The sequence below is a fragment of the Solanum lycopersicum genome, chromosome 11, assembly GCF_036512215.1.
Source record: "Solanum lycopersicum chromosome 11, SLM_r2.1".
Lineage (NCBI taxonomy): Eukaryota > Viridiplantae > Streptophyta > Magnoliopsida > Solanales > Solanaceae > Solanum > Solanum lycopersicum.
This window is the reverse complement of record NC_090810.1, coordinates 2,162,583-2,190,332: the sequence shown is the minus strand read 5'-3', so window position 1 is coordinate 2,190,332 and position 27,750 is coordinate 2,162,583. Positions and strand designations below refer to the sequence as shown.

The following is a 27,750-nucleotide window of genomic DNA, read 5'->3' as shown; positions in this document are numbered from 1 at the left end:
AAAAGATGGAAGAAGATAAAGAGGTGAATCATTTGCAGTTCTGCATGTGTGTTTCTCCATTCAAAAATATCATTTCACACTGACTATATCATTTAAGCAGCAAATGAGCTGATCTCTATGTAACAATTAAACTGGTCAATCCGTATCGGGTGTTTACACTAAATCAAACTTAACTTCATCTAGTCTCTTTTCTACAATATTATCTAGTTGTTCCTGGTCGTCCTTTGCTGTATTTCGGAGGATTCGTCTTAGCAACATCAACTGTTATCATCCAGCCATTGATAATCTGTGTACATAAAATCAACAAACTTATCATTTCTGTTGGAACAAATGATCTTTGTGGAAGTAAATAGGCAGAGTGTTCCAAAATTACCTTGCCATTCATCTCTTTGAGAGCAGCACTTGCTGCCTCCAGTGTTGTGTACTCGATAAACGCATAACCTTTCGACCTCTTAGAAATTTTGTCCATGATGATTTTAACTGTTAGGAGAAAGAGAGATTTATGAGCAATTTTTCTTCTTACAACTATATTATGAAGCAGAACAATCTTCAGATAACAATTATAACACCTTCAACAAGTTCACCATAGCCTTCAAATGCTGCACGTAGCGTTTTCTCAGACGTATAGAATGACAAACCTGTCCAGAAAAAGTGTATTGCAAATAGTTAGGTCATAAAAGAAACCACTTTGGAAGCAAGGTAATATCTAGAGCTAAATGGAAACGGACTAATCGCGATCAAACTAGCAAAATAAAATAGAATGGAATAGAAATCGGAGCTCTAAATGATTCATTTAGGACTCAAAAGCAAGGACTTTGCTGTTCTTATAGATCTAATCATTGAAATTCCATACAATAAAATGGTATAATTATATAAGACATAAAAGCAACACTTCTGGAGGTGGATTTACACTTGCAACTTACCAGTCACAAAAAGCTTCTTCGTTCTAACATCGGTTTCCTCCTTTGATGCTGTAGATTCCTGGGAATCTACACTCAGCTTCAAATTCCCACCTGAGATGAACCAATAACCATGATTAATCAAACTTCACGAAATGGAGATATTGCACGTAACAGCAGAAGATAATACTACTTTAATTGATTTTCTTTCGGAGAGAAAATATAACATCAGTATCTTTACTTTTCATCCTTTATAAAACTAGTCAATAGAAAGTGATACTCCTCTTCGTTTCAATTTACTTGTCTTATTTCCTTGTTCATCCGGTTCAAAAAGAATGTCTCTTTCCTTTCCAAGAAACTCTTTAATACAAACTTTCCATATGGCATGTTTAAGATCACAAGATTAAAGGTCATTCAAATACATTCTATAGCGTTAGTTGAATTAATCCTGATATACTAGATCCTTTTTTGCTCGAATGATTTTCTGATATAGAACATTACTATGTCAAGATAGAGAAAAAGTAATTTTATGACATTTCACAGTTATGGCTTTCATTTTGATATTATTCTATTCTAGTCGACTCAATCCTCAACATGAGAAATGTAGCATTCGACAGGTTAAAGTCGGATATGATCTCAAACCTCCATAGTCTTTATTGTCCGAATCAAAATTTTCATCTGGCTGAACAGATAGAACACCAGGCACTCCTGCGATAGTACATCAAGACATTTACTGGTACTGTAAAAAGTTTACTGATTACATATTACAGGTAAGATTACTACTAGTATGACATGATATTCTCACCAGCTAATTCTTGAGCACACGCCTCATCTAATTCGCAACAAAATCCATAATTGGCTTGCCAGGACACATGATATAAGCACATCTGTGCATCCTTCTCACTATCGAGAAACCAATCATTCCTTTAGCAACCTGTAAATGATGAAGAGGAAATAGCAACATATCGACACTCGGAAACAAATACTTACTTCCCAAGAACTTTGGTTAGAACTTGAACGTAATAGTCAACCATTGGGCCTTTTCTTATGACTCCAACAGATGGCCTGGCCATACGAACAAGCCAGTGTTTAGAAGTCCCAGGCGGAAATAATGAAGAGCCTTCCGTGTATGAAGTTGATGGGGAACTTAGCTGACCATTTGTGTAGCTATAGTCTTTCACCATCGAGTCAAAATCAGGGTCAGGTATAACTGATAGTACCCCAGGCATACCTATTATCCAAAAATGTACAAATATGGAGAAGGAAAAGCTTCAGACAAAATCCAAAACATATATTAGAATTTCACAATTAGTATCCACTGCGCCTGAATTAAGGGGCACAAACAATGCCTTCAATCTTGACTGATATATAGAGGAGGCAATGCAAGAAAACAGACAAAAAATTTACCGGCAATCTCATCAGCTACCGCATCATCAATGTCGCAACAGAACCCATATGGGGGATTGCAAGAGGCATTATATATACACATTTGAGCATCCTCCTCACTGTTTCATGAAGAACAGATAGTTGCTAAAAATCAGCACCAACTCACAGTGAAACATAACGAACGGTAAAGCCTATGCTCTTCTGAAGTTAATTCTACATGATGAAATATCACAATTATACTCGAGAAACACTACAGTAGAGACAAGGATGAGATGATTTATTATTCACAGCTTGATTCCAGAATTAAATGCAAGGTAAGTTCTATAGAGCAATTATATTACCAAGAAGAGTGACGTTGGGCTACTAAAATCCTACACACCCACAAGATGAGTGTCACAAAGATGTGATTGATAAGATGGATGTGCGGTAATACAAGATAAGAATAAGATCTCTCTAGGCGATATCAATAATAGCCTATCTGGACAAGCTTCCAAAATCTGCAGCACAACATGTAAATGCTCCCATTGTACATCCTATAAGTATAAGCAGTCAGTTTGGTTGGCTAACAATTGCACACTTCAAATTACAAGCTGCCAATTGCATTTGACAATAGTTACCTAAAACAACAACCAAAAGGAAGAAATAGTTCCACAAAGGCATAATACATAAATAAGCATTTTAACTTGGCCTCAGCGAGCATCTACGCCCTCCAACTCTGAGTGTGCACAAATAAGCACTTAAACTTATACAAAGTTGAACAAGTTGACACATACGTTCTATACAAGCTTAGGTGCCTACTTACGCACATTTGGAGGGTGTGTATGCCAACTGAGGCAAAGTTAAAACAACACATTTATACATTATGACCTCACAGAATTTCCAAGTTTTATCACATATTCTACTTATCATATAAGCACTAACTACAAACTTATTAAAACACATAAAAAAATGATTTTTTTTCAAGATAATGAAACATACTGACCTGCCTAATACTCTTTCAAGGGTCTCAACATAGTAATCAATAACCTCAATTTTGGAACTGACCCCATTGGGAGGGGTTTCCATGAGAACCATCCAGTGGCTTTGAGTTGAAGTAGAATTGGGCAAAGATGGATAAATGGATGTAATAGATGAAGAAGAAGCTGTTATTGAAGTTGCCCTGTTTCTTGAAATCACACAAGTACAACAAAATTCAGAAGAAAAGAGACTTCTTGATGATTTATCAGGCAAAATTAGGGTGAATTTGAAATGGGGTTTTAGGGTTTTAGCTGATAATGTAGAGATTATGGAGAGTGCAGAAGAAGATGAGTGAGGGAGTGTCACTTCCATGGCTCACTTTGCTGTATCAAGAAATGATAAAATGAGGATATTTCAATGGAGGAACATTAAAGATTTAAAAATCTTAAATTATAAAAAGCATAAACAGTTTTATAAGACTTACGTCCAAAATATATTTAAATTTTCATATAAGGCTTATGAAATAATTATTACATAAATTATGTTTTAGATTTTATTTAATATCCAATGCTCGAGACTCGTCAAACAATTCTTATATAAATTTTATGTTAAATTCTTTAGTCAATTTTATTGACGCTCATGATTCAATAATTTAAATGATTAAGTTGTAATTGTATATTTACTATTTGAGAAAAATTGTGAGATTGAGTATTACTTAACATTACTTTTTTGGAAGACATACTATATAGCTAAATTTTACATCTTTACTTGTCATTAAATCATTATGTTTTTGTTTAATATCTTAAAATTATCATATTTTTTTATTTTTTTATTAGAATGTAATTTTGCTTATATTCATAAAGAAGTGATGTTTTAATTATAATATTGATAAAGTTTATTAATTATTTTCATAAAGGTAAATTGTATAGTACGATAGTAATATATTTTTAAAAAATTGTGATTCTTTTTTAGAGGTAAAACGCTAGAGTTGATTTACATCTCGTAATAATATTTATTCCATTATATTATTTATAATACAATTGGTGGTACGTTATTACAAGTGTTGATTGACAATGATAATTGACAATAATAATGATTTTAATCGTGAATATTGATTAATAATAATGATGATTGATGATGAATTATATAATAAAAAATTGTGAATATGATTGCTAATGATAATTCACGATATATGATTATAAAAATCGAATTTTTTTTTTGGAAAGGTTTGTCTTTGAGTCTGGATTATTTAGCAAATAATAAACTACCAGTAATGAAGAATTAAGAAAATTAGAGAAATAAAATCCTACAATTAACCATACAATATTAAAATATATCCTAACTTACATTATTAAATTAATGAAACAACTACTTTCACAGAATGTGCAAAAGAAAATTATATATAATCAAAGTCCATCCACCAACTTGTGCTTAATTAGCAACAATCTTGGCCGTTTGATCAACCAAATTATGGATCAAATGGTTCATATTAATTCTCCTTAATTAATTAATTAATTAATTAATCAGATTTTGTGTAGCTTTTCAGCCTTAACCAATGGATTAGCCATGGCAATTGCCACCTTTCCCATTGACTTATAGTCAAAGGTGCAACCATGATGCTCAGGGTACCTATGTGAACCACAAAATGTGACCCCACACCTACACTTGAAACCCGTTAAACCGACCCGTTTCCGACACGTGGCACAACGATTTGACTGCACTTGAGGAGCTTGATCAGCTACATCATTCAATTGTGTATGCACCTGAGGAACCTCAGCTACAGTATCCGACTGCACCTGAGGAACCTCAGCTGCAGTATCTGACTGCACATGAGGAGCCCTAGTTGCAATCTCCGTCTCTCGTGGTTGTGAGACTTCAAGAATTGATAACGGCTCTGTACATGGTATGTACGCAGACGTTGATTCAGATTGTTGTTGTTGTTGTTGTTGGTGACGAGTCTTTTCCATTGCGAGCTGAGCGGTTCGCGATTGTTCTTCTTTCATGCAATGATCCTTGTAGCATTTGGAACAAAGGTTCAAAGTTGTAGGGCTACCAAAGAAACCACAATTATTAGCACATAGCCTATGTCCTCCTCCTTCTTGCATCCTTTGTTCTTCCGCCATCTTTTTTTTCTTTCAAACAAACTGCGATTCTTAACTCAACGAATTTATATATGGATGTGAGCGATCGACTTATTTCAAATCAATCGCTCAATTCCCAAAAACAAGATTCGTTACGTACCTTATACCTGTAAACAAAACAACAATATAATTGAACGAAAATATACTTATAAATAAATCAAGAAATCAAATCAAAGATATGAACCAAACGTTAAAATACTTCAAAATTGAAAATGTGTGTACGTGAATAAGCAAAGCAAATAAATAGGAGAAAATTATGCTCTTTGGAGAAAGGAAATTAACGGTAATGAATTATTAATAGATGCTTAAATATTAATTGTGGAATTTAGAAGACTTTTGGTGGTTGGTATAATTGGAAATTAAATAATAAAAAAGAAAAAAAGTGAATATAAATAATAAAAATAAATTATATAAAGGAAACTTTGGTGTTACTTGGTATTGCCGTTTTAGAAAGATTCTTGGAAATGATAAAAGTTTAGAGAAAGGGTCATTTCATAAATATATATTTTATCGTTTATTTCGAATGTTTACGTCAAATCAAATCAAATAACTTAATTTTAAATTAATAAATAAAATTAAGAATAATTATATCATTTTAATTGAAATATTTGATAGTTTGTTTAGTTAAATTTTTGTAAATCGTTTAGAACAAAATGTAACAACTGTATATATGACTAATTAATTTTAAAAGCACTTTTAACTGCGTTAGAGTAACAATTTGTATTTGACAAATAATTTGTTATGTATCACATAACTTAAATTTGAATCTATAAGTAATAATTGTGTGTACATTTTATATTATATGACTAATTAATTTTAAAAGCACTTTTAACTGCGTTAGAGTAACAAATTGTATTTGACAAATAATTTGTTATGTATCACGTAACTTAAATTTGAATCGATAAGTAATAATTGTGTGTACATTTTATATCATATGATTCAGTGTAAATATCGATATAGATAAATTTTAATAATTATTCGAATGATTAGATTTATGACAAATAATTTTTTTTTATAAGAATCATTCGAAGTCGTTGATGCTACGTTAAGGAGACCATTTCTTTTGTTTTTTTGCTTTGGGTTTACGTTTTGTGTTTTACTAATATTCTTTAATTGCCTAATTATATGTTCTAAAATGGCTGCTAAAAAAATTATAAAATATTCTCCATTTGAATTTAAAATAGAGGTCTTTTATTGTGTTGATTAAGACTTTTATTGGTTATTTAATTGTTTTTTTTTCTATTAAAGTTTGGGAGTTGAAAAATTGCGTATTTAGTTAATTGAAAAAAAAAGAATTATTTTTTTCGTCTCAATTTATATGACATTGATCGGATTAAAGAATCGATCTTCTTTATTTTGATGTGCATTCGAAAATACAATCTCTAAAGTTTTTTACAAATATTTTACATATTTAGAAACTACAAAAAAGGTACTATAAATTATAATAGTAAAAGTTTAAAATCTTTAAAAAAATTATATGATATAAAAGATTATTTGACTCTCGAAATTTGAACAGTATATGCTGATTGAGACAGGGAATAGTAATTTTATTTTCAAGGAAAAAAAAAAGAAGAAGAAGATTCCAAACTTAATTTCAAGAAAATAACTCTATAATTTATGATTAAAAGAATTTTATTCAATTTTTTATATTCTTAAATTAAAAGGCTTTATTGCATAAATATATATGATTCTTTGAATCTCGAAAAAAAAAAAATAGTTGGTGTTAATATTATTCATACTTTATCTTTAATCAAACTCAAAGGACTCTCTCTCATAATAATGATACAAAAGAAGGAATATATTAATTCTCTTAATAAAAATAATAATGTTAATTCTCTTAATATTTGCTATTTTCTCTATTTCTCTTCCATTTTAAACCCAAAAAAAAAAATTAAAAAAATCTTCCCTTTCATTTCAATCCAAATAGTTACAATTACACAAGGTATAGAACATTTACAATATTCATTTTATAAATATTATTTTTATGGACGAGCCAGAAATTTACAAAACAGATTCAAAAAATAAAAAACACTAGTTAAAATGTCATATCTCAAATCCTAGCATGTGACCTTTGCGAGTTTCTCATTTTGTCACTCAACTATACAATCTTCTCTTATATCAACAGAATTCATCACCGAAAAAATTGTCTTATATTTATGCTAGAAGCGGCGTTTCCATGCTTTCTCCGTTTTCTTCATGTGTTGATGGTGCTTCTGGTAGTATCCAAGCAAAATAAAATGCCATCGCCTAACACATCGCGTCTCTAGAGTTAAAAATCTCAAAAATGTTTCATAGCAAGGCGATATAATGCATGTCTAACCATTGGCGAATCCAAGAATAGTGTCAAATCTTATGTACATTTACTACTTTGCATAATCCCAAAAGCAATGGGTTCAGTTGAACACTCGTTAACTATAACACGCGATCTCGATATCTAACATGATTAAAATGTGTGAGAAAGTTTACCAAAGCAAAAGCTGCACAGATCAAGCTGAAACCTTTGCAGTTGAAAGGTGCATTGCTAGACAAGAACCAAGCTGCAACAATATCAACCCAAACAAGATTCGATTGAAGAATGAAATCGAGTCAAGACAAGATCTTCGATAAGAAAGAAAGAAAGAAAGAAAGACACGTTTTTTTACTTACAGGTCAATGGACTCATTACAAGAGGGGCTAGAAAACTTCCAATTGCTTCTGCACCAGCAACTACTCCTTGAGTTTTGCCCTGTCACGTAAAGAACAGCAATCGACTGAACTTTTCTAATAAACGTATCTTCAAGTATGTTTCGTGGTGACTAAGAAATGTATCTTCAATAGACTTTTGTTAGTTCATACTCAACGGGACAGACATTTTGTTTAAGCAGCGTGTATCAGAGATGTTAGACCGATAGTTGCAGTTTACTAACCTGATCAGATGAGCTTGATGCTTTAGATACAAGAGCATTAGTCTGTGATGAACAAAAATAACCAGAAAAAGGCGAGATTATCAATAAAACATCATTGCACGATGTTTTAAAATGTCGTAAACAACACATTTTTTGATGTACTACTTACAGAAGGGCGCTCTAGTATATAAACCATCCGAAATAAAGCACCAAAGTAAGGCACCTGTAACAGAATGAACGAGCTTCAAAGTCAAAATCATGTCATCTGACAATCTTTTAGCCGAAAAAGCTATTAGAGGAGGCAATACGTAACCCCATTGGAGTACTGGAAGGAGATAAATGTCTACTTCACCTAACAATGTAAGAATTCATCAACGTTCTTCTATCTCGTATTCTTATGCAATAGTAAAGAGTACTGAATTCAGCTGCTCTTAAGTTAAATAAAATCATCAAATTAATGCTTCCTTTGATTTTCCGATACACACTGTGTGGATACTTTGCCAGGGATAAAGAAACTTTAAGGACAGCAATTTACATAAAAGCAGGTGGTAGATTCGAGATTACATACCCACGATGCCCATGCTAAGCCGTAAAGCAATGCCTGTTCATATATATAACGTAAGGATAGACGCTTTTAGCAAGCAGTTTAAGTGTAAATAAGTCATAAAATGAGTTAGTTAACTCAACTTACGTATGTGATTGATGCAAGCAAGGCGATTCTGAGTACCACTCTTTCTCCAACTAATGGGTTGACTAGAGGAAAAACCAGCATCTTGAAAGAAGTTCACGATTCACAGGCAACAAAATAATCAAATTACTAAATAGTCAGTTAAATCAAATAAGAAGGTTTCATACTAAAACGAGGAAATGGACTTCTGTCACTCACATAAAGAGACGGAGAATCTTAAGGGTTGTTTGGTAGAGTGTATAAGAACAGTACTGAATGTAATGTATCAGTAATAACGATGAATAGAGTGTATATTAGATTCTCTAACACATTCTACCAAACGAACCTTTATGCAGGTTCCAGATATAACAGCTGCAAAGACTAGTATTCGTAAAACAGAAAACAGGTCTAGAATCTCTGTGAAGAATACCTGAGTGATAATTGAACCTACTCCCACCATCATCAGAATTTCCGAGAATTGGTTTTTGTTGAAATCAAATGCTGACTTCAGATAGTACTGTAAAATCAGGAAGATATTCCGATGAGTTCTTAGTTTCGCTTACAAAAACATTCGAATATTCAGACTTAAGTAATTGCAATTTTAGATGAAAACACAATTTTACCATTAATACACTGCTGATACCAGACATTCCCATGTCATAGAAGAACGAAACAAGACAAATGCACTTGAGAGTTGAACTGTGGAGGAAAAACAAACGAATCATTTAGGAATATGAACGAGGACTTATTTTCCGAAACCAAGGTCTCCATATGAAAAAAGAAAAAGAAATTTTGAATCATGCTCCTATCCCAGAGAAAAGACGAAAGTACGATATGGAAGAAACTCAAATAAAACAACTGTAAGACCTGCTTGTTACCACATGTAATGCGTATCTCATTGAGCTATACCGATCCTGAACAAGTTGGTATGCCTTGCTTGACCAACGTAAATGTTGGTTAACGTCTGGAGTTAACTTAACTGTCTCGGTAAGAAAGATTAGCATGTACATTGGAGCAATGATCAAAAGTGCCACCGAAACCTGAAATATGACACTTCAATATGGAGAAATTAAAGCAACTGCAGAAAAAAGTGAAATCAAACACACATGCCTCGAATATGTAGGTTCCAGGAAGTAAACGAGCAAGAAAGTTTCCCAAAACATGCGATAAAGATAAAATTCCATGCATCCAACCGAAAGCTGCAGCCCTGCTTCTACCATCAAGAATATCTGCCTGCATACGAAAAAATTCTGTTGTTTATATATAGACTTCAGACCGCATTCGAGACAGGATCTAGGATAGATATCTTACTGCATAAGCTGCAGAAATGCAGAAAATACTTCCTTGACTCATGATATGAGAAATCATCCGCAGCACATAATAAGCATAGACAAATCCTTTCGACTCGTCTATAGCCAATATAGCTGAAACAAAGAAAAGAGATCATTAATAGCACTACGGAAACATTTTAAAGAATCACAGAAGCATGAAGTTATACAAATTTGGTGGCTACGATACATCAAAGAGATACGAAAGAGTATATCTGTGAATTTCTTCGATGCTTCGATTCAACAACTAATGCTACACAATAGCTCGGGCAATGGTCATGCAAGCTAATGCAAAAGGTTATATGACAGCGAGTTGTAATTGTTTCTACCTTTCAATTAGAAGCTTATCAAAGTAAAAGTTAAGAAGAAAAAGCATACCACTGGGAAAAATAGCAGTAGATACGATTAAAAGAAGTAGAGGTTTACGCCCGTACTCATCAGCTAGTTGACCAAGGACTGGAATGACAACCATTTTGCAAATTCCAACCACCTACAGTTGCAGAGATATGCATAAAACTTGATGAAACAGTCCATCGGAACGAATAAAGAGGACGGATAAAGTAAGCTACATACTAATCATGCTGATCTTAACAAGTAACAGTGTCTGTGCATTTCAAAGGCCTGAACCTATATAACTTGATCACGTTCTTTGAAAATCGTCATTTCTTTATTAATCTTTTCGCCATTCACGTATAACTCTTAGTCAAGGAATGGTCCTATAAGAAACGGAGTCGAGCTACTATGCCAGACAAAACTCATCAAAATATTGAAGTAAAATTGTGTATAGCAAATCAGAGAACCTTTACAAGCCATAGTGTACAATCCACTAAAAAATGCAATGGAGGAATTACTCAAAATATATAACCTACTCATGACTTAACCAAATAGATGAATGAGAGCGCTGACGATACAATACAATGTAACTAAAAATGTGTTCTCTGTAACAATTTAAGCTTTTAAACGAAATGGTCACACAATCAAAACTCCTCCCGTAACTAATTATTCTACAAATGCAACATCCAACAAATTGTGTAAAGCATAAGAAGAGGCACATATGTTTAATTCTTAGTCACACCCCCTATCAAGATGAATTTGCAGGGCATATTGACATATAATGAATTAAACAAAAGCACCCAAGGATGTTTGCTTGCGTTCTTCACCAGCGTTCGCCAGATGTATCACTCATCCCGCTCCCCACCGAGCGATAAAGGGTCTTCTTATGTGTTATAATCTTTACAGGAATGAATAACATATGTTGGTTGAGAATTGCTCGAAAAATTCATTGATAATGACTTTGTCAGGTTCTAAGGAGGCTACTCTTCTTTTTTGTCAATCGAATCGTTTTCCCTCATTTCACTTGTCCATCCCTCTTGACGAACTAGTACAATCGATACCACAAAGATAGCCAACACTAATATCAAAGAAAAGGGGCAATAATTTGGCACCAGATATACGTAAGGTACGAAAAGAGCAGCTATGAGAAGCGGAAAAACCATTAAAAAAAACAATTATAGTTCATGGAGGTTTCTACATAAAGACCCCTTGATACTAGCAAACAGATCACAATTACAGGTACCTAGGAGCACACCGATGAAATGAATGAAATACGAACAATTAACATAATATCATAATATCGCCTAATGGTCAATGAAGTGATTGGGAACCACGAGGTCCCAATTTCAAAATTTAGCAAAAGACAAAAAAACACCAGGTATACTTATCCTAGCCTTGATGAATAAAGTTAACTGTTGTCAGTGGGACGCGACAGGTATATATATATATATATATTAGTCGAGATGTACACAAACTGACTCAAACACCGTCAACAATCAAATTAATATAGAGGACAAGAGATAAAAAAAAAAGTACCATTTGTTGAAGACCATTGATGTAAATAGCTTGAGAGCAAGTGGATTTTGAAGGGCAAAGAGCATTAGTAGTAATATCAGCAATAATAGACACAGACATCTCTTCAGCAGTCCAATAAATACATAATGGTAACAGTAAATGCATAATTATTTTCAATTGTTCTCTACTTATATTACCCTCCATTTTTTTTGATTTTTTTTCTCCACAAATCTCAATTGCTCAAAAAAATTAAAAAAAAAATTCTTAACAAAAAAAAAGTATATAGAAATTAGAACAATATATGAAGTTAGAAAAATGGAAAGATGAGATAATGACAAATTAGTTAAAAGGCATGAAGCTTGACTTTTGGTATGGCAAGTTGTATATTACATGCGGTTGAATAAAATAATATTGTGTCCGTTTTAATTTACGTGATATTTTTTTGAACTTTGAAATTTAAATAAATTTATTTTTCGAATTGTCAATCATTTCAAAAGAAAAAAATTGAAGATTTCACGAGTGAAATTTTTTGTCAAACTTAAATGATTTGATCCTTAAAAAACGAAAAATGTGACATAAATTCATACAGTGGAACCATTTTTTATTCAACCAATAAAATAATACTCCGCTATATTGGCTCAATGGTAATGACTTTTTAGACCAGTTTTTTTTTTTTTAATTAATAATGAGTTGATTAAAAGGTAATAATCCTATTTTTGGGAGAAAATAATATTTCTTTTTCTCACTTACCATTTTTGTAAAAATAAATAAATTATTTCTCTTGTTTTTGGAGTGGTCTTTAATTTGCCCTAAAGTAGGTGGTATTTTATTATTTTTTATAGTTTACTTTTAAAATTCAATTTAATTAATTTGAAGCTAAATTGAACTAATATTTTGAAAAATAATTTAAACAACTAAAAAATGATATAAAAAGTATTATAAGTTGTAATGTTTTTGGTATCAATAGATTAAAACAATATCTTATATATTTTATTTTATTTGTCTTACTTTTCTCTTAAATTATATTTAAAAATATATATCTTTTTCATTTATTTATAACTCTTTGCTTCTAATTTTTCATTATTATCATTACTAAATGGCAAAGGAAAAAACTTTCTATATCTTGAATATTTAATTGCATGAAATTGATACTTTTTAATAAAGAAAACTACTTTTGAAAGTTACGTGGAGTTTGGACTTTTGTGTGTTCTTGGTTATTAAGTCATTTAGATTTAATAAAGTAAAATATATTATTTTTATTAATTACAATTAAATAAAATAAAAAACACTATTCAAACAAACAACATTTATATATTAATTAAGCGTAAATATCATAGACTTCTACGTGAAATCATACTTGTTATTTGCATGGAGTTGATAACACGTATTTACACAAATTAAAAAAATAAAATCAGATGATCTGACGTAATATATAATCGTGACGTACGCTTAACTCACGCATCGAGCTCATTCTTAGAATGGTAAAAAGCAAGTTGTTGAATTCACTAATATAATGTGCATAACCCCAATATCATATATACAAAAATACAAAGTACAAACCAACATTTATCATTTAGACTAAAAAAATGAAGTGATACATTGAAGAGCTACAAATTTTAATACAAGATGAATAATACACTTCTTTCTAATCTAAGATCAGACTTAGCTTCATAAGATTTACAACTCTATCGTACGTAGATCGTAGACCGGACTTATTATCGCTGTATAAAGGGACATCCTCGGGTGCCTATAGCATAGAGAATTTTGGTAAAATGGTCACCAACGTCTCAAAAGTATCATGTCAAAAGTGGTGCTTCTATGTTCTCTGCAATTTCATCGAAGGTTCTCTCTCGTGGTGCCTCAACTTTTAGCGTGCTAGCATAACACAGTGAAACGACCTGATAGAGTTTGTTCAAGTTAAGGATTTAACATCAACAAGTATATGACAGATGAAGAAATCGCGGAAAAGAAGGGAAAAAACAGCTTACCATGCATAAAGAAGCACAGAGTATACTGAATCCTTTGCAGTTGAAAGGTGCATCGCGGGATAAAAACCATGCTGGATGAACGTTGTGTCAGTGATTAAACGCGGTTTGATTTAGATGCATCTAGAGTTATTCGTGTTTAAGTGAATAGAAGATGACTTACAGGTCAATGGACTCATTACAATTGGAGATAACAAACTCGCGACTGATTGAATACCAGCAACAAAGCCCTGTGCTTTGCCCTGTAATAGGAATGAGAGGACAGCACGTCAGCACGTAATTATAAAGTAAAGTAGGCGAAAATGGGACTCTCGTAACATATCATCTTAAGCTTGCTAGCTAGCTACAACTACAAGTAAGGTAGATCTCGGACAAAAAACACTGATTTGAGTTAATCCACGCGGAGTTTCCTAAATTAACATCTTCTTGCCGTGTCAAAGCTGAGGCAGGTCATTTTATTACCTTTTATTTTCCAGGACTTCGACGTGTATTAGCAGAGATGCATGAAGAATACTATGCTAAAAGACTAAAATCGCATGATTTCACTAACCTGATCTGCTGAAAGTGCTGCTTTAGATATTACAGCATAAGTCTGTTGAGAAAGTAAAAGGATACGGGATTATCAAGAAGAAAATCCGCAAGTATTAAGCTCTTCAACGTAATATGAAATCATGAATGAAGTTCGGAGAAATTACTCACAGAAGGTTTAACGAGGATGTAGATGACCCCAAAAGAAGCACTTAAATATGGCACCTGTATTAACAAAGACAGTCAAAAATGATACTTGATGCTCGGTATCAACAAGACGAGAAAGGGTTATCGAAGCAGCTAAAATTTTGAGGAAAGGGAAGGAGTTGGAAATGAGTATGAACTGACACGTATTCTTTTAGAGCAGAAGTAAAATGTTAAAACAGTTGTTGTTATATGCAATTAGTTACCCACACGAAAGAGTTTGGTCTATTAGTGCATTTGAAATGCGACTTTCATTCATATCCTTTCGTGTTATTTTCTTCTTCTCTTATCAAAAGCAATTTGCTTATGTTGTAAAACGCTACTAAAAAGAAGAGGATATGCATAGATATGACCCTCACGGAACAATTAAGCATTCATTATCATCATTCTCTCATTTTTAAGAGTCGGAATTCTGTTTTAAGTAATTAGTAACGTACCCAAGGTGCCCATGCTAATCCATAGAGCATTGCCTGCAAAACGAAGTGCGGTATGAGGTTAATTTTCCTTCAAAATAAACGTCTGCTCCGTTACAAAATTAATCAAGGGAACTTACATAGGCTATTGATGAAAGCAAGGCCAGACAAAGTATCACTTTCTCCCCAAAAAGAGGATTGATAAGAGGAAGCACCACAATCTGGAAAAATGTAAGTAAAACAAAATAGAAATTACACTACTATATTTATATATGTACCGTCACCCCAGAACGCACCCAGAACACGCACTCACGTGCAGATATGAAATAGTCTATTAAAGATATATAGCCAGAATGGCTTCAATATAGCTGTCCAACAAACTCGAGGTTCAAAATTCTGTATACCTGTGAGACTATGGAACCTACTCCCACCATCATCAAAATTTCTGAGAACTGATTTTTGTTGAAGCCAAAAGCCGATTTCAAATAGTACTGCATAATTAAGAATAACAAATATAAGTCTCCAATCAATGTAGACAAAGTCGGAATTCACACTGTAATCCCTTGAAAAGGTAACAAGAACTCATCATTGTACTAATATTTTGGTGATTCTGAAGGACGGAACAAATATGGGAGAAACGTTGTTTGATTCAAAGGAGCAGGTGGCATACCAGCAAAACACCGCTGATGCCGGACATTCCCAACTCGTAGAAGAATGATACAAGAGAAATGCACTTCAGTGTTGGGCTGCGGAGAACAATAAAATGTCGTTTAGAAAATACACGCAAGTTATTCAGAATCTATCTTTATGTGCTCCAAATCAACATGTGCTAGTAGAATCTGAAATGTAATGAATGACACGTGCAAAATTACCTGCTAGTGACCAGATTTGCAGCATATCTCATTGAGTTATATCGTTCCTGGACAATCTTAAGTGTATTGCTCTTTAGTGTCGAACTTCGGGTCACCTCTGTTTTTGGTGATACAGTCTCTTCTAGAAACAGTGTCATATAAACAGGAACAAAGATCAAGAGACCTATTGAAACCTGAAGGAGGAAAGTTCATTAGGATGGACGCGCTAAGCAAGAATAATAGAAACATGGTTCACAAAATTGGTCTAGCTATAACACCAACATGCCTGGAAAATGTAGCCCACGGGAAGAAAACGTGCGAGGACATTCCCGAGAACATGGGATGCAGAAAAAAGGCCAGTAATCCAACTAAAAACTGCAGCTCTACTACTCACGTCAACTACATCTGCCTGAAAACCAAAAGAAAATCCGCAGTTAGATTCTTGATAAATAACGCAGGCTTAATGTTGTCAGCAAATTACAAAATGGAAGTCCTACCGCATAAGCAACAGAGATACAGAAAATGCTCCCTTGACTTATGATATAGGAAATCGTCCGCAAGACATAATAAGCATAGACCATTTCCCTTGACTTATTGATGGTGAGTAAACCTGGAAGGTGAAAAGAGAGACAGCAAGAATGAGCATTAATAAGCATGACAACCAACTAGTTATACATAGAACAACAACAACAAACCCAGTGTAATCCCACAAGTGGAGTCTGGGGAGGGTAGAGCATAAGTAGACCTTACCCCTACCGTTGAGAAGGTAGAGAGGCTGTTTCCGAAAGACCGTCAGCTGAACAAACAGTGATATAAATGCACTTTAAAGTTAAGTCAAAATGCTAATGTCAGACGTTCCCCAGTAAGCATAATCGCCTAAATCAGGAAAAGATTAGTAAATTATAGAACATGGGATAGTTGACTAGTTGGCCCTGATGATCAAGTTCAGTTCTCTTTTAGTTTAAGTACATTAGAAATTATCTCTGTAATTTAGAAACATATTTTCCTTTGGTCAAATTTCCACTCCACTCAATCCCGTCGAGAAACAATTAGAAAAAAGAGAATACAGAAAAAGTCCATGTCACACTATCAAGTGGGAAGCACACTTCAGAAGATATAGAAATTACCAACATGTTTACTGATGATTCTAGCATTACGTACCGAAAGGAATAATTGTTGTAGATACAGTGAGAATAAGAAGCGGTTTACGCCCATACTCATCTGCAAGCTGACCTAGGATAGGAAGGACTATCATCTTGAATATTCCAACGACCTGCGTGTAGAAAACATTCATTAATGTTATAGAACAGCAAAAAAGCCATAGGATGGGTGCTGCACTTTCTGTAAAAGAATTTTGCACACTGCTGGTTACACAAAGCTAAAGGCATCATGGGAAAATCTATGTAAACACTAATCAAGAATCACAATAATGTTCTTCTACTTAAACACTGACAAAAAAAGAAGATGTAACTGAATAGTTCAATGCTGAACAAAATCATTACCACCATCCCGACAAGATAAATTATAATTTCATACAACTAATGTTAGTATCTACTTCAACAAAAAGTCCACTAAGGAAACAAGTGCCTTTCTTTTACATAACAAGCTCCTTACTCAGTCCAGGTGCAAGATTTCCTTTTTTTTCCAAATGTTCAATCACTGTCCTACTTCCAAATCCAAATAACGGAATCAATAAGCACTCAAACAAAACGAAACAATTAAATTAGGTGACCATCACATCTAAAAGCTTCAGTTTTTAAAGGAGAATACACCTTAAATACTTCAATTATATGAGTATGTCACAACACGCACCTCATGGTCTGATTCTATTTCATGGGCAAACACATAAATTTTCTTCCTTTTTTTTTCTTGTGGAGATGAGATTTCAACCAGGACCTGTTCTGCTACCATATTAAATTCTGTGACCGAATTGTCTAAAAGTTTATGGAGAGAACACCTTAATTACTGGATTATATTATGTCTCAACACGCGCCTCATGGGATTGATTCTTTTTCATGGTTCAAACACGTGGAAATATTCCTTTTTTGTGTGTGTGACCATCTTAAGCTCAACAATATCAAGATTCCTCAAAGAAAAGAATATGCAGACAGTAAAGGGTGACTTGGTATGCGGGATGTGATAAGCAAGGATATTCATGAAATTATTTTATCCAGCCTTCTATATGGAACAGTAATCCCATCATATCAGTACAAATGAAATATAATAATCTCAAAATTAACTAATAACTCAAACAAAACATGAAATAAAATTATATCGAGATTATTATCCTTTTATCTCACCAAACAAAACAACCCCTATAAGGTAAAAGAGAATAAGATTACATACTGTTTGTTGAACACCATTGATGTAAATAGCTTCAGAACAAGTGGTTTTGCCTGGACAAAGAGCACCAGTAGTAACATCAACAAGCACAGAAACAGTCATCTCTTCAGCAATCCAATGAACACATAATGGTAACAACAAATGCAATAAAGGCTTCAACTTTTTCATACCCTCAAACCCCATCTCTCTTTTTCTTGTTTTTTTTCCCTCCTCCCTCAATCTCAACACTTCAAGAAACAACACATCAAAATAAAAAATTAGGAATAACTAATTTCTGTTATATAAAGACAACAACTTTATGACTTTTTTTATAGATTTAAACCAAAGGGTATCTAAAGATTTGATTTTTATTAATGTATATAACATGACATATCCACACTAGTCATCAAGATTTGGTTTTTATTGCTTTAAAGAGTTGTACATTGTGCTTTTGAGAGTAGTACTTCTTGAAAAATAAAAACTCACCTACCCCAACTAGGGTGGGGGTGGGTGGTGGGGGTTAGGGGGGTGGTTTGCACGTGTAGACACTAGTGAATCGTGTGTTCTACTGAGGTTTTGTGTCCAATGTGGCTATTTTTTAAATAAATTATTGTGCTAAAAAGTGAATTGGATCATGAAATGTAAGAAAATGACAAAAGTTGGAAAGTGATTGCTGTGTGTTTGATTGATTGTGGCATGCACTAGCCTTGTTCTTGTATATCACTTTTAATTTTTTATTTTATTTTTTTGAAATTTTAAATATGTGTGTGTATTTTTTAAATAAATTTTAAATGTGCTTAGTATGATATAAAAAAAGTTATTTTATAAAAAGTTAGTTAGTATTTGGTCAGTATGGGTGATCCCCATTGCTAATGTTAATTTGTCTAATATCATTATATTAATTCAGAATTTTTTAATAATAAATAATAAAAAACGAATAAATGAATAGCATTATGCGACGAAAAAGATTTTCTTGAAAAATAATATTTTAGAAAATAATTTCTTATCTGTAGATAATTATATTATTTTTTAAAAAATTATAATCTAGATAAATATTATTAAAAAGATGCGTGTATCGCTGAATGACAGAGACAACACAAGTAAGTTGTGGAATTTGTTTTTTTTTTTTACTTTTTATTGGAAATTAAATGGTTTAAATTTTCATTCATAAAAGAAGAAATATTTCTTTTTCTCTTTTTGAAAAGAGAAAAATGGCATGATAAACTTTTTTCATGCTAACTTTTTTTTTTGGGAGTATTGTCTGAAAAGTGAATTTAAATAATTGAGCCATAATTCTATTGTATGTGCTTTTTTTTTTTAATTGGATGAGTTATATTTTACTAGATTCTTATATTAAAAATAAAAAAAATTACTTTTCTACAATAACAAATTAAAATAAACTACACTATCAATTTTCATATTACTCTAATTAATAAATAATATATGAGTAAAATAATTTAAAATTTCAAAATATAATTAGTAAAATAGATTCCTAATTAGTAAGATTTTTAATAGAATAATCAAAATTGACATGGACCAAATAAAATAACAGAAAGTATCCTTTGAGCTTAGAATTTTACAGTCTATTTGTAAATAAAGTCATCAAACTATAAAATATCAAAAAAAAATCATATGAAACTAATTTAATAATATCATATTATTTATATTTATATCATACATATCCACTACCTTCCCACAACATTTAATGGTTAGATAAGTCCAATTGGTTGAAGGTTTGGCAAATATTCTTTAATTTAATATTCTTGATGACAAATTGATCATCAATAGAAAGATGGAAACCCTAATTAAATATGCATCTATTTCAGATTGTGACTACTTAAATATCAGCTTCATCACTAAATTATTTTATGTCTATCTCATATTTGAACTTTTTTTTTTTTTATGATTTTAAATATTGTTTAAGGGAATAAAATCACAAAATTCATCATTAATAAATTTGGTGCATAAAACAAACACTTCACTAGTTTCATTCTTGAGTCACTCACCCCTTCAATTTCTCACATTTGGTTAAACAAAATGTTTTGGAAAATATATTACCTAAGAATAAGGTGCTTGAAAATTAGAGAAATAACTTAATATGAAACTAGAAAAACAAATTTTACAAATGACCTTTTTCACACTAATTGTCTCTTCATAAGCTCATTTCAACTTTATAGCTTCTACTAGATTTTTTTGGGTGCGTAAAAGGTAAAAACCTCAGTTCCTATGCAATAGCTCGCAAATTACATAGAAGAGGTAACCAGCACTAGACAAGTCGGGTGCGACAAACTCCACCCAGAAGGCAAACCCCTAGCGAAAGCAAGAGGTTTCGAACTGGAGACCTCCAACATGAAAGTTCCAATCTCAATCCACTGGATCACTCGAAGGGTTTATAGCTTCTAAATTCTAGAATGACAACATTAATTGTCTATAACTGGATTTCAAATTTAATACTTGATGAATTTCACAAAACAAATACACATTGTTTAAGAAAAAACTACTTGATTCGAACTATTTATTAGGATGTCATCAAAACTACTATCCAACTTTACTCACTCTTTCCATGGAGGAGCATGAACAAGTCCTGTCTCCACCTAATTGAGATCTCTCTCTCAGCAAATCAACTCAACTGAAGGAAACTATAACAGTAATACTACTCGTGTGCTGCCCCGGTTAATGCAGGTTGTTCGTCTTCATCCAGTTCCTGTTCCACACTTTTAACCTCGGGCACATAATGCATGAGCATATTCTCGATACCAGATTTAAGGGTAACCGATGAGCTAGGACAACCACTACATGCTCCTTGCATTTTCAATTTGACTACTCCTGTATCTGGATCGAATCCTCGGTATACAATGTCCCCACCATCATCTTGTACAGCTGGACGAATGCGAGTCTCTAAAAGTTCCTTGATCATTGCCACTGTTTCTGAATCATCCTCATGGATAGCTGTATCCATGGAGGCTGCAGTACTGGAGTCGAGGAATACTGGGTTCCCGGAGGAATAGAAATCCATAATTGCTGCAAATATTTCAGGTTTGAGGAAATCCCAGGATGCTTCTTCACTTTTTGTTACAGTAATAAAATCTGATCCAAAAAATACGCGTGTAATCCCTGCAAGAAGGAAACAGGATTCAACTCTTAGGCGCATAAATGAAAAAGCAAACAACAATAACAATAATACTTCCCCTGTCTAATTTATTTGACACAATCTCCTTCTAGGCCTCCCAGATGTTTTACATAATTCTACAAAATCAATTGGTATATTTCATGATTCAACTATATCAAAATTATGCATCTAAGCAGTTACGTGATATTTTCTCAATTACCGCTTTTCTTAATGAACTTACCTACATTACATACAAGTCAAACTTAACTCGTAAAATTCTCTATTCATTCAGATTTCAGACTATGCCACACATGGATGGATTGTCTTGGGATATCTAAACTTAAAATCACGTGAAATTCATGTGGCTTTAGCAAAACACATACACAAAAAAAGAAATAGAATGATAACAGTACTAGCAAAAATTATAATATAACGGAAGCAAATATCTATATCGTGATACCAACTAGTTAAGTCTGGCATTGACAGAAGTCCTTTTACATTATCTAGAGATTAGTGTGTTAGAGAACTCCAATTTATTGAGTATCGGAACGAAACATGTCCGAATGCAGCAAAGTGGACATCAAAAAGCTCATATAGCCAACCCCAACAGAATCTAATTATTTTCCACCTTCCGCCCTTGAGGATTGGTAAATGTCTGTTTCAGATCTCCAGGCATCACAGATGAATTGGATGTAAGTTTAGGAACATGGTCCATCTCAGTCATCTGCCAAGCAAACTGTACTGAACATATGATTGGTTAACTCTGTTACTTCACATACACTGCATCATTTGCATGGATTGCACTCCAGCCAAAACATTCTACTTTTTGGGCAGAGCTTTTGTTTTCCTAAATATCGTCCCAAGACAACTATTTTCAAACATTTCTTTTTTTAAATAGAACTATATACAATCATTTCTTAACAGCACCCTGTAACAAGAATTCATTCCATCTCCTTTTCAGTCCAATACATATAAAATCTTGCATGTCCTCAATATCAGCATTCCCTATTACATCCTTCCAACAATTGAAAAATCCTTCTGAAAAGTCCACGCTCGGAAAAACAATCTGCTAAAGTGCAACTCTGTTTACATCCTATTGTATAAATTTGGAAAAGTGCCCCTAACTGAACTTCTCCAACTATTTGTTTATGCAGAATTTTGTTTTCCTCCCATAATACACCTTTAATCATATAATGATTGAACATCCTTGCATACTATTCACTGGTTTTGTGCACCATTAATCTCCACTTTGTTCCTCTTCATCGACCTCTGATGTTATTTGATTAACAAACTCTTGTTATACTCTTTCCAGAACAATTGGGCCACCAAGAGGATTACATCAACTCAGTGCAGGCATTGGTCTTTAGAAAAACATCTCTTCGTACAGGGATGGGTTCTTCCAAAACGTATCCTTCAAGGTTGGAAATGAATCATATATTCACATGTGAAGTTCTGGAAGGATAAATGGCTGGGGACATGGTACTTAGAGACTTATATCCAGCACTTGCCTCAATTGCATGCAATCCTGAATCCACTGTTGCTGATAATAGAGAGGGGGATATCTGGAGAATTACTTTCAGAAAGAACCTACAAGACTGGGAGTGTGAAGAGTTTTTGAACTTATTAGCTTTGCTTGAGGGCCACAACATAACAGAATCGCAGCCAGACAGAATCTCATGAGGAAGTTCTAGCGAAGGCATATACAAAGCTACAATCATCTATGCTCTCAAAATGAGATTTTGAAAAATGGCCTTGCAAAATTATTTGGTGGACTAGACTTCCCACTAAGGTGATCTGCTTTACCTGAACAGCTTTCAAAGGTGCCTGTTTGACCCAAGATAACTTAGCAGAAGGAGCTCTCAGTTGACTAATAGAAGCTACATATGGCAGAGGAACCTGGAGCCCATTGACCATCTACTTCTACTCATATACTGTCCAGTTACAGCATAACTTTGGAACTTCTTTTTCTTCTCCATTTTTGGACTGAGTTGGATGCAGCCTCAGTCAATCAAAGATGCCTATGAAAGCTGGAGACTTGCAGAGTTGATAAAGCCATCAGAAAGATCTAGAGGATGATACCAGCTACTATATCTTGGTATTTATGGAATGAAAGGAACTGCATATGTTTGGATGGAATTTCAATGAAAGGAACTGCATATGTTTGGATGGAATTTCAACTCAACATACTTTGAAGGCTAACTGTTTAGACAACCTCCACTGCTAGATGGCCCTTACACCCCTGTAAATTGCCCAATTATTTTTTTGAGTTTTGTTAGCTCCTTAAACTTAATTACATACGTACTGGAGTTGGCAGTACTTTTGCATACATACTGGAGTTGCCAACTTCCCCGCAGACTACTCATCGATTGGTGATTGCATAAAAGCAAGTTGGCAGTGAAATATGAAGTAAAAGGGCCTTCTAATAACATAAGGCACAAAATGCGACACATTCGAAAAAGCGCTAGTTCTCAAAATTGCTCCTTATTATGGCAATACAATTGTCCCTATATTTATTTCTAGACAGTTTTATTGCACATACAGAATATATTATGTTTTGCTGCTGCCTTGATTTAAAGTTGAATCCACAGCCAGTCAACTAGATGATAAAAATAGCAACAATTATTCTAATAGCCTTAATGCTGCTTGGTAGTATGTTAAAGAGTTAAAATGTAACTGCACTAAATTAGGCGTCTTTTCTTCCGCATCTCTTCCATGAAAGTCTGACGAGAGTTAATGCTATAAACACAATCCGTGCCAGTCTAATGAGAAGTAATATCATAAACACATCCCAACACATCAGTAATCCATGAAATGAACATAGATGTTAAACGTCTAAGACTCTTAAATCTTCAGCATCTAAGTTTCGAGAACACATACCATCTATTCCAAAGAGGGCCTTCGCCAGAGGTGAATTCATGGCAGAACGAGCATTTGGAAAGTCTGCACTCCCAGTTTCCACAACTGGCTTCCCAGGATAGAACATTAGGGATAACGGATTCGGAGTTGATTGAGTTTGGATAAACATGGTCCTCTTCTGGCCTGTTCACAGAAAGTACATGATCAGGATACAAACATTCGCAAAATGTACTAGTTAACACACCTGTTTATCACATGAGGCAATTAGTAGATCAACTGTGTAAACTATAAAGTCTTAATCTTTTTGTAAAGGTGAAAAATTATGCAAGAAAAAAAACACCATAATTTTTGTGATCGTTCTTCTAGTTGCTTCTATTTTCATTTTCATTTCTATTTGCTGATTAAGTTCAGCTCCTATGATATCTCACCAATTATCAACAGAATTCAAATTCATTATTATCGTATGCTCAATTCCCAATGTTCATGGAAAAATTCTCATGTAGCCCTGCTATTTCTTTCTCTACTACTAAGGCCACATACATTAGCAGGAGAAAAAAGTCTACACCTTCAAAACAAACAATCATTCAAAACTAGTGTCATCCATGCTTCAAGTTCAAGCTCATGAATTGTCTGGAAAAAAAATCTTAAATTTATAAATTCAGAAAGAGTCCAACTTTACATTTTCCTCTCCTTCCTTACCCTCAACCATTTCCCATAAAAATCCATAAACCCAAAAATATCCAGAAAACACCAATTCTACTCGCGTGCAGTTGTAAAAATCCACATCAAATACAACATCAATTGAAAAAGAGGAAGTACCTGAATATAAAAAAAAACTTACCTCCAAAATGGCTCCATAATGTCGGGCATGAAGAAGGAAACTTTGAAGGCTTTAGCGAAGTGAAATCAGAGAACACATACGGCGTATTGGAAGATAAAGCATAAAGGAATCGACGAGATGTGGAAAGTGAACCATTTTCTACATGGGTTTTTGTTAACAATCTACAGCTCCGGAGATTCGTTCGCGTTATCAATCTCCCTAATAATCCCTTCATCACCACAGTTTCTCGTACAAGCTTCTGCAAAAAAATCTGAATTCTTCGAGCTTCAATTACACATTTTCATGGCGGTATTTTGTCCTTTGAGGGATTTTCAGACTGAAACGTCAGATGGAAGAGAAAATCACAAATATGGTCCTTCAAATATGAAGATAAGTTCGAAATAGTACCTAAAGTTACCAATATGTGAAAAAGAAGAAAAAAAACATAGCAAACAAAGTAGACATAATTTAGTCTACGCGGCACTGTACATGATAATTTTGTATGCTATATGCTTTATTTTTCGGGATTTGACAGGCTCAACTCAAAAGATACTAAAAAAGATCGATTTTGAATTATTTGTGTGAATAATCATCTTTCAAATCAATCGAGCCATTCCGAAGGACTATACATTCAAAGTTAAAAAATAAAAATGTCAGCAATAATCAAAATGAAGAACATTATTATGTATTTACGTGAAGTATCAATGACAAATAGAAACAATATGTGATGGTAATAGCTTATAATCAAAAAGTTATAAAGAGGAGTAACGGTAAAAGTCAAAAATATATATCATTAATTTTTTTTATGAAGAATCAATAACTCTTATTGATAACGTATTATAGTAAAAGATTAAAACTAAGAATATTGTAAGAAGAGACGGATGAAAATAAAAAGACAAGACATGAAAATTTTCTTACTCTTCTAATTAAGTATATTCAAATAATGAATTTTTAGAGGGCAACTTTCACATATAGCAAATAAAAAAATTCATATTTGTATGCTATAGCAAAGTTTGCATAATTGCGATCCATAGCAAATATAAAACTGTATAATTCGCTATACATATACAATTGTATAATTCGCTGGCCTAAATTGTATAATTCGATGGCCTATTTCGTTGCAATTGTATAATTTGCTTTGCATACAGTTTAATTGAATTAAGATGTATGTATATTGCATAATTATAAGTGTATAGCAAGAAGATATATGTTTTTCTCGCTTTATACAAAAACAGAAACACAATATATACACTTCTGTTGTATAAAGCTAGAGAAAATTGTATTTCAGTGCAATTGTGTAATTCGCAATTGTATAATTCGTTGGCCTTTTTCTCTGCAATATTTGAAGTAAAATATTTGTAAATTGTATAATTAAGTGTATAACACGAAGATATATATTTTTGCATGTGTATATACAATTTTCTCTCGCTTAATACAAAACAGAAACAGAATTATACGCTTCTGTGTATAAAGCGAGAGAGGCGAGCGAGAATGGAGAGTGGCGAGAGAGATTTTTGGGATAGAGACGCTGACAAATTTTAGCTAACGTTTGCTATGGAGCACAATTAAATCAAACCCTAGCTATTCCATTTATTTTAGGTTATTAATTTGCTATTATATATAATTTTCTCATTTTTAAAAGCATAAAAAAAGTTAATAATAAATATGACATTAATTATAAAAATTATAAAGGAAGAAAAGAATATGTGTCAAATTGGTAGCAAAAATCATTATTTTATATGTCAAAATTTCAATATAAATATTAAATCTCGAATTAAAAATTTAAAGAATGAAAAAGAAAATTAATTCAACCTCCTAATTTTATTTTATTTTTCATGCAAAATAATAGTCTTACTTGTTGTTAGAATATATTCTTAAAAAACATGCCACCTGTCGAATTGTGTATCCTCTTTAATGACATGTCACTGCCACATCCACATTATTTTATTTATTGTTTAATAAAAATTGTGTATAGAATATCGAGTCCGATTCTATCCACAAATATTACATTTCCCAAAAATAGCATATTTTAGTTGGTTCGATTTTGATATTAAATTTTAAAAGTTAATTTCCTTCTTGCAAATAGTATAGTTTCAAATTGAAAATAAATAACATCAAAATATGTATTATTTTATGTTTTTACATATATAAGGTAAACATCAAAATTAAAAAATTATCAAAAAAGATTTTAAATGAAATTAATAAAAACATAATAAAAGATCATTTGATACCTAATTAGTGTTACACATATACTAGTGCTGTAGGATTATTATAAGTAAATTTGTTATTATTTTGTATCGAAATTAATTATTCATATATAATTATTTTATTTCTTAATTTATATAGAATAATATGTAAATTTTGTCATAGCTTGTATAAGTATTAACCAGTGATCAAGTTAAAATTTTTAATAAATGATTCAACATTTGAAGAATTTAAATATATAAATTAATTGAAAGGGATTCAACATTTATTATATGTACATAAAATAATTTTTGCCATATATAAATAATATTATATTTTTCATCAATGAGAACTCTGATGAACCCCT

At 32.7% G+C, this 27,750-nt stretch overlaps 5 protein-coding genes across 10 annotated transcripts; all 5 read right to left on the bottom strand.

Moving 5' to 3' along the window:
- Positions 1 to 16: 16 nt before the first annotated feature.
- On the bottom strand, positions 17 to 3,733 carry LOC101246778 (organelle RRM domain-containing protein 1, chloroplastic). 2 transcript variants are annotated; one of them, XM_019211233.3, is made up of 10 exons: positions 3,268 to 3,669; positions 2,627 to 2,818; positions 2,307 to 2,404; positions 1,890 to 2,130; positions 1,705 to 1,802; positions 1,542 to 1,607; positions 924 to 1,013; positions 570 to 638; positions 374 to 480; positions 17 to 286 (listed from the first exon to the last, which is right to left on the bottom strand). In XM_019211233.3, exons 3-10 carry the CDS (start codon positions 2,386 to 2,388, stop codon positions 200 to 202), a joined length of 840 nt encoding a protein of 279 aa, XP_019066778.1. In that variant the 5' UTR covers positions 2,389 to 2,404; positions 2,627 to 2,818; positions 3,268 to 3,669; the 3' UTR covers positions 17 to 199. The 2 variants fall into 2 exon arrangements, with proteins under 2 accessions (XP_019066778.1, XP_004249980.1); XM_004249932.5 differs by lacking the exon at positions 2,627 to 2,818 and having other exon boundaries at positions 3,268 to 3,733.
- A 799-nt stretch (positions 3,734 to 4,532) lies between these two features.
- LOC101247083 (stress-associated protein 7) lies at positions 4,533 to 5,758 on the bottom strand. The gene has a single exon (XM_019210863.3). It carries the CDS (start codon positions 5,363 to 5,365, stop codon positions 4,766 to 4,768), a length of 600 nt encoding a protein of 199 aa, XP_019066408.1. The 5' UTR covers positions 5,366 to 5,758; the 3' UTR covers positions 4,533 to 4,765.
- A 1,516-nt stretch (positions 5,759 to 7,274) lies between these two features.
- On the bottom strand, positions 7,275 to 12,456 carry LOC101246686 (uncharacterized). Of its 5 annotated transcripts, none has more exons than XM_004250428.5 (14): positions 12,133 to 12,456; positions 10,642 to 10,753; positions 10,247 to 10,359; positions 10,046 to 10,168; positions 9,803 to 9,975; positions 9,559 to 9,634; positions 9,366 to 9,452; positions 8,960 to 9,040; positions 8,837 to 8,869; positions 8,438 to 8,491; positions 8,290 to 8,331; positions 8,030 to 8,108; positions 7,850 to 7,920; positions 7,275 to 7,630 (listed from the first exon to the last, which is right to left on the bottom strand). In XM_004250428.5, exons 1-14 carry the CDS (start codon positions 12,313 to 12,315, stop codon positions 7,538 to 7,540), a joined length of 1,320 nt encoding a protein of 439 aa, XP_004250476.1. In that variant the 5' UTR covers positions 12,316 to 12,456; the 3' UTR covers positions 7,275 to 7,537. The 5 variants fall into 5 exon arrangements, with proteins under 5 accessions (XP_004250476.1, XP_010312534.1, XP_025884080.1 ...); XM_010314232.4 differs by lacking the exon at positions 12,133 to 12,456 and adding an exon at positions 10,837 to 12,010; XM_026028295.2 differs by lacking the exon at positions 12,133 to 12,456 and adding an exon at positions 11,840 to 12,006.
- Positions 12,457 to 13,622: 1,166 nt separating this feature from the next.
- Positions 13,623 to 19,003, bottom strand: LOC101246199 (uncharacterized). Its single transcript, XM_019211148.3, has 14 exons — positions 18,439 to 19,003; positions 17,254 to 17,365; positions 16,590 to 16,702; positions 16,379 to 16,501; positions 16,114 to 16,286; positions 15,912 to 15,987; positions 15,646 to 15,732; positions 15,382 to 15,462; positions 15,266 to 15,298; positions 14,796 to 14,849; positions 14,647 to 14,688; positions 14,260 to 14,338; positions 14,100 to 14,170; positions 13,623 to 14,009 (listed from the first exon to the last, which is right to left on the bottom strand). The coding sequence occupies exons 1-14, from the start codon at positions 18,616 to 18,618 to the stop codon at positions 13,908 to 13,910; spliced, it is 1,326 nt and encodes a 441-aa protein (XP_019066693.1). The 5' UTR covers positions 18,619 to 19,003; the 3' UTR covers positions 13,623 to 13,907.
- A 1,835-nt stretch (positions 19,004 to 20,838) lies between these two features.
- On the bottom strand, positions 20,839 to 25,597 carry LOC101245903 (nifU-like protein 4, mitochondrial). The gene is made up of 3 exons (XM_004249929.5): positions 25,221 to 25,597; positions 24,401 to 24,562; positions 20,839 to 21,528 (listed from the first exon to the last, which is right to left on the bottom strand). The coding sequence occupies exons 1-3, from the start codon at positions 25,432 to 25,434 to the stop codon at positions 21,068 to 21,070; spliced, it is 837 nt and encodes a 278-aa protein (XP_004249977.1). The 5' UTR covers positions 25,435 to 25,597; the 3' UTR covers positions 20,839 to 21,067.
- Positions 25,598 to 27,750: the final 2,153 nt, after the last annotated feature.

Excerpts from the sequence above, each read along its gene's own strand:
- LOC101246686 (XM_004250428.5), bottom strand. The coding sequence starts at position 12,315 with ATGGAGGGTAATATAAGTAGAGAACAATTGAAAATAATTATGCATTTA. Across the intron at positions 10,754-12,132 it reads TCAATGGTCTTCAACAAATG|GTGGTTGGAATTTGCAAAAT; the intron begins GTACTTTTTTTT and ends CTGCAACTGTAG. Across the intron at positions 7,921-8,029 it reads TGTAATGAGTCCATTGACCT|CTTGGTTCTTGTCTAGCAAT; the intron begins GTAAGTAAAAAA and ends ATATTGTTGCAG.
- LOC101246199 (XM_019211148.3), bottom strand. The coding sequence starts at position 18,618 with ATGGGGTTTGAGGGTATGAAAAAGTTGAAGCCTTTATTGCATTTGTTG. Across the intron at positions 16,502-16,589 it reads GTATCTCTGTTGCTTATGCG|GCAGATGTAGTTGACGTGAG; the intron begins GTAGGACTTCCA and ends TTTGGTTTTCAG. Across the intron at positions 14,010-14,099 it reads TCTGTGCTTCTTTATGCATG|GTCGTTTCACTGTGTTATGC; the intron begins GTAAGCTGTTTT and ends AAACTCTATCAG.
- LOC101247083 (XM_019210863.3), bottom strand. The coding sequence starts at position 5,365 with ATGGCGGAAGAACAAAGGATGCAAGAAGGAGGAGGACATAGGCTATGT.
- LOC101246778 (XM_004249932.5), bottom strand. The coding sequence starts at position 3,614 with ATGGAAGTGACACTCCCTCACTCATCTTCTTCTGCACTCTCCATAATC. Across the intron at positions 1,803-1,889 it reads CTAACCAAAGTTCTTGGGAA|TGAGAAGGATGCACAGATGT; the intron begins GTAAGTATTTGT and ends GTTTCTCGATAG. Across the intron at positions 1,608-1,704 it reads GTGTGCTCAAGAATTAGCTG|GAGTGCCTGGTGTTCTATCT; the intron begins GTGAGAATATCA and ends GTACTATCGCAG.
- LOC101245903 (XM_004249929.5), bottom strand. The coding sequence starts at position 25,434 with ATGAAGGGATTATTAGGGAGATTGATAACGCGAACGAATCTCCGGAGC. Across the intron at positions 24,563-25,220 it reads ATTATGGAGCCATTTTGGAG|GCCAGAAGAGGACCATGTTT; the intron begins GTAAGTTTTTTT and ends TTCTGTGAACAG. Across the intron at positions 21,529-24,400 it reads GGCCCTCTTTGGAATAGATG|GGATTACACGCGTATTTTTT; the intron begins GTATGTGTTCTC and ends TCCTTCTTGCAG.